Below are 6000 nucleotides of genomic sequence, written 5' to 3'. Positions count from 1 at the left end.
AAATAAAACGGGAAAGGGGGAAGATTTGGTAAAGGCTAATCTAGGCACTTTCATTTTTCAGCCAAAATGGGGCAAGTGTTAACAAAAGAGCCTCCCTCTTGATGGAAGTGTAAAGAATGCTTGGTTGGGTTGATAAAGGAGCAAGGTTTGTTAGCGACTCAGAAGCAGATCACCGAATTCTTGGATGTTGTGGAGTGCATGTCTCTGTGACTCTCTGGGGAGGAGACGTTGGAACCAGAGATGTGGAAGGGAGTGGGAGAACAATTAAATGAATCCTACCATACTATGGGTCTTGGCTCAATCCCCCAGAACGAATTCCTTACATACAACGTAATAAAATTGGTTTTAAGAAATCCCACATATAAGAAAAAGAAAGTTTTTAATGTGGGGTGTCAAACTAGGAAATATGAAGAGAACAAATTAGGGAATGTTGTCCACAGCCCCACATGAGGTACAGACAGAGATAAGCACTGATCTGGGAAGTTTGAGGGGCCTGGTGCTTCTTTTTCAGCCCACCTACATTTCTACTATCACCAGCACATACCCTTCGGGTATCCTCTTCCTGATCTTCCTCCCTCAATTTTGTGCCCTGGAGAAGAAAAATGGAAACTCAAAGGCAGATAGCCTTCTAATGTCCAATACTCCTTTATTTCAGGCAGCCCAAGAATCTCATTTTTTTTTTTTTTTGATGGAAGCCTTATAATTTAATGATAGCTATGTATACATCAAGGAATTTATTTCTACAACATTCATCTTTTCTAACATCTTCTTCTTCTTCTTCTTTTTTAAAATAACTTTTTATTGACAGAATCCATGTCAGGGTAATTTTTTTACAACATTATCCCTTGCACTCACTCAAGGATCTCATTTTAAATCTCATCAGGCTGCTCGAGCTTTACGTTTGCAGTTTGGAATAACAAGAGAGGAAACTAGGAGCATAGTAAAAGCCTGTACAGCTTGCCTTCCTTTCCATGTTTCTACACTGCCTCCAGGGAAAAGCCTTCATAGTTTGAGGCTCAGTGAAATTTGGCAAATGGATGTGACCCATTATAAATCTTTCGGTCATCTGTTGTTTATCCATGTGGTAGAATGGATACCATTTCTTTTTTGTGGTAGACACCTTTTCAGGATTCACTTTTGCCATACCAGCAGCAAAAGAGACAGCCCGAGTGGTCACTGCATTCCTCACGCAAGCATTTGCCATTATGGGAGTGCCACAAGTAATATAAACAGACAATGGTCCTGCATATACTTCTAAACATTTTGCACACGTTTGTGCACAGTATAAGATTTTACACACCACTGGCATACCCTTTAATCCTCAAGGAAGGCAATAGTAGAAAGGAGAAACAGAGACATTAAGACGCTGCTCCAAAAACAAAAGAAAGGGGGAACCACAGGTAACCCTAGAGAACTACTAAATCTAGCCCTTTATACTATTAACTTCTTGATTTTTGACAAAGATGCACTGGCTCCGGCAGACAGGTTTTATAACCCACCGGAAGGGCAGTGTCCAGTGCAAGCAGCTCCACTATCTTTAGATAATCGCCAGGTGATGTGGAGAGACCGAGAAAATGATGAATGGAAGGGACCAGATAAATTAACTGCTTGGGGGAGAGGGTTTGCTTGTATCTCTACAGGTGGAGAAGGAATCAGATGGGTGCCAACGAGCCGTATTTGCCTTGTCCATCGCAGAGAGATGGAGTAAACCCTTGAAATGAAGGAGAAGACCCAAGAAACATCAGGTGGTTCCATCACTGACAACATGTGCATTGAAAAAGCATGGTTATTAACACAATGTGTATGACAACTGATTCATGAACATTAAAAATTGCTAATTAGACTGTTGCAGGACTTCAAAACTTGCAGGAATCATTAGATTCCGTGACACATGAAGTAATGGACAAAAGATTGATTTTGAACTATCTCTTGGCTGTTGAAGGAGATTTTATGTGTGATTACTATTTATATATCCTCCTTCTATTACTTATGGACATATATAATTCCTCATGTTGATTCATGTTGTTTGTTACATCACTACTAGCCTGTGTTATATTACTAGCTTTTGGAATACCTCCCATGCTGATGGATTTATGTGCACCTGTTTCAAGTGAGACCCTTCAGTCCAGAGGAAACCTGCTAACAATATCTGGTTTGGAGTTCTCACCTTCCTGAGAAGTCAGGGAGGGCGTGATCACCTGTGTTCTAAAACTAAAGAAAGCAGGAGATGTAAAGGGCAGAACTTTGGAGAAGTATACCTGAAACAAGGTGTTAACCCAGTGGAAGTGATGAGATAGTGGTTCTCTAGTTCACATATATACTTAGCATGGTGATGTAATGGTTCTCTAGTTCACACATATTACATGTAATGATGTAATTGTAATAGAGTATTTAAACTGGGGACAAAATCAGACTGGGGGGAGGGGGAAAGACTGGTTGAGACTGGCAGACTGCTGGAGGATCCTGGGTCAGACTGAGACTGTAAGAGACAATAAAGACTTTGGACTCTATTCTGGTCCATTCTCTTGGTGTCTATCCTGCTGAGACCAAGGCCCTCCCGGAGGACCTCCAGAAATCTAGCCCCAACATTACATGTCAATATGTAGACATAAATATCATAGATATAATTATACATAGTTACAGATATAATTTTATATATGTGTGTGTGGATGCACAGTATCATTTGATCCTCACTGACGACAGTGGGACAATGTTATATTATCATTTACAGATGAGCAAAATGAAGTTGAGAGATTATGTGATTTGCCCAGAGTCACCCATTTTGCTAGTCCCTGGTGAAGTAGCTGAATTCAAGCTTTCCAGAGTTCAAGAACATTTTATGTACTACTCCATTAGGACTAGGGCCCATTTAATCCAATTTCTTTTTTTACAGACTAAGAAACTGAGGTAAAGGGCAATTTTTTTTTTCAGGGGCACAAAACAATCCAAATCTCTTTCCACTACGTCACATTTTCATAACCAACTCTAGGATGGGTTAACCCTTTAACAAGTGGGTTCATCCTGGAGATTAGAAGGGGAGTGAGGGGATGGGGGGAAAAGGAGTAAAAAATCCGGCCCTGCCATTGGCTGACGCATCTGCCATTATTGCTCGGGACAACCTCTGTTCCCCGCCCCTTTCCCCTCTCCGCCCTCCTCCAGTCATCCTTCCAAGCCTTAAGCCTGCGCTTCCCCTTTAAGAGGCTGGACTTCCTGTCGCGTTGCCCCGGGAGTGGGAACGGGAAGTTTCCTTTCCGGAATACTCCTCCCGCCGCTCTCTACTGTCGAATTCGGCCCCGCCACGTCTTGGGGGCTGCACCCACTGGTCTCCGCCTCCTGTGCCTGTCTCCGCCGCCTGCCGCGGTTTCCGCCTCCACAGCCTCGCGGAGCCGGAGCCGGAGCCGGAGCCGGAGCCGGCCGCGTATCGCGGGGGCGGGCGGGGGGGCGGGGAGTCGGCGACGCTGCTGGTCCCGCGAGCTGGAGCTGCGAAGATGTCGGATCTCGGGGACTGGTTTAGGAGCATCCCTATCATCACGCGGTACTGGTTTGCCGGCGCCATCGTGGTGCCCTTCGTTGGCAAACTCGGCCTTATCAACCCAAGCTACTTTTTACTCTGGCCGGACGCCTTCCTGTACCACTTCCAGGTATCGGCCCACGACGGGGCTTGGAAAGGGAGAAGACGGAGGGGGTGGGGTGGGGAGGGGAAGAGCGAACTACAAGTCCCAGGTGACTTTTCGGCGGTTGGAGCCCAGGCGGCCCTGGGTCCTGGCGCACTTTGAATCTCGGATTTTGTAGTCCCTTATGTGCGAACGTAGGCTTCCTAGTGTAGGGTGGGGTCAAATCCTAGGGAACAGGGTGGAGAGGTCAAAGGCTGTCTGATTTTCTGTTCCTACAGGGTTTTCGCACTTTTAACTCATTTCATTTTTCTCTGTCCAATACAATCAGGCTTAGATAATCAAAATGGCCAAGAGTCCAGAGAGGCAGAGTGGGGTAAAGTCCTAGGATTTAGGATTACAACACCTGGATTTGAATCTGGGCGACCTTGGGCAGCTCTAATTAATCTGGGCCTCAGTCTCCTCATCAGTGAGATGAAGTTTGGATTGCATGGACTCTTATTGCCCTAAATACCGTCAACGTGGTGACTAATCAGATCTTCCAGATACAGAAGCATCTTTGAGTAGTCCATGACATTCCTAAATTGCATTATATTTACAAGATTCAGAGTAAGCCATTACTGAAGACAGGTGATTTTTAGGAATTACCGTCTTCTCCCCCTTCCTTCCTTTCCTCCCTCCCAGCTGCCGTCCCCAGAGACGCAAACGAGGAAATTAAGAGAGGATGACAATTCCCAAGAGATTGGTTGGTTCCCAGATGCCTAAAGTGTCATAGTTACCAGATGGAAGGAGAGGAGGTGTAGGCTTTGGGCTTATTTGGGTTCCTGTGTCTTCACTTTGGTGAGTGGGTGGGTGACACTTTGTCATTTTATGTTTTCTTGTGTGTGAAGTTTCTTTAGATTCGACTTAAAGGGTCTACTGGAAGAAGTCTTTGACTAAGTGCCACTAATTTTCTAAGTGAATATGATGACATCATGAGGGAAACACAAGACAAGTCAGAATTTGATGTGGATATCAGCATTATTGAAGAAATTCACCTATTCTAAAGTGTTAAGACATTTATGTTCCAATTCGATAGTGTTGTTTAGTTGTGTTCTACTCTAAAGTGACCCCTGGGGTTTTCTTGGCAGACACTGAAGTGGTTTGCCATTTCCTTCTCTGGCTCATTTTACAGATAAAAAAATGGAATCAAACAGGATTAAGTGACTTGCTCGGGGTTACACTACTGGTTAGTGTCTGAGGCTGGATTTGAACTCTGGAAAAGGTGTATTCCAGACTCCAGATCAGGCACACATTATCCATTGTGGCACCTAGCTAACCAGTAATATAGTAGAATCTTTTATTTTATGGATTCAAATTTGCTGCTGGTTAAATCACATTCTCTGAAATATTATAATTGTAACTTACATGACACATTGCTCATAATTCTGTTAGATTACATACTACAACTATCCCCATTTTATAAATGAGGAATGGGACTCGGGTTAAATAATTTGCCCATTGTCATACAACTAGCAAGTAGTGGTCTAACTCGGATTTGAATATAAGTCCTCTTTCTTTAATGGTGTTATATTAAAATAGAGGTCGCTGCAGCAGTGTAAACAAAAAAACCCAGAGTTAATATTATACATGTTGGATTGTATTTTTATTAAAAATTTACCAGTTACATTTTATTCTGATTCAAGCCACACGTGAAAGTTTTGCAGGCCTCGAGCTATGAATTTGATATTCCTGAAATTACAGCATGTTTTTCAGCAATTAATCTTATTTAACACAGCCTAGTTCCTCCCTGTTTTAAAGGTATTTCTCTCTATTTGCTTAGTGTTATCCTTATTGTTATCTGGTGACCAAATATGTTTAGAATCAACAAATAGTGAATGGCCACTATTTCTTCCCAAAGCTTTTCTTGATTTCTTAGGCAGTGAATATACTCTTTTTCAGACCTGTTTGTATTTATGTTATTTTGTATAAGTTTAATATTTGTACATGGTTATAGTAACGCTGTCTTCCTCATTAGAATGTAAGCTACTTGAGAACAAGGAGTGTTTCACATTTGTAGCTCCAGATTTTAGCATAATGCTTGGGCATCTACATTGCTTACAGTCTATTAGGGGTTATTAAATGGCCCTTAAATTTATAAGTTGTAGAGAGGAAGTTGAGAACTTAAATCTCACACGTCTTCTGTTTACTGCTCCTCCCCCAAACCAAAAACAACTTAAATATGATTGATTTCCTGATCTAATCCTTCTCAATTTGTATTTTTAGGGGAAAAGTGGTAATAATGGACTTTTAAATAGGGGATAGATTAGGAGTGAGAATGAGAGGATATATGTGTGTCAGATGTAAACACCTTCTCCAAGAGTTTTCTCCACAACTCCTAATATTCTTC

General features: G+C 42.4%; 1 protein-coding gene across 1 annotated transcript in view; it reads left to right on the top strand.

The window, feature by feature from the left end:
* The first annotated feature begins 3215 nt into the window (after positions 1–3215).
* Positions 3216–6000, top strand: part of DERL1 (derlin 1) — a 40857-nt gene continuing 38072 nt past the window's right edge. The window contains exon 1 of the mRNA XM_051971038.1: positions 3216–3641. Within this exon, the coding sequence (XP_051826998.1) occupies positions 3489–3641 (153 nt within the window). The 5' untranslated portion in view covers positions 3216–3488. The remainder of the gene's footprint in view (positions 3642–6000) is intronic.

This window comes from Antechinus flavipes, chromosome 1, assembly GCF_016432865.1.
Source record: "Antechinus flavipes isolate AdamAnt ecotype Samford, QLD, Australia chromosome 1, AdamAnt_v2, whole genome shotgun sequence".
Lineage (NCBI taxonomy): Eukaryota > Metazoa > Chordata > Mammalia > Dasyuromorphia > Dasyuridae > Antechinus > Antechinus flavipes.
The sequence above is the reverse complement of the archived record's forward strand: the minus strand, read 5'-3'. Positions and strand labels throughout refer to the sequence as shown.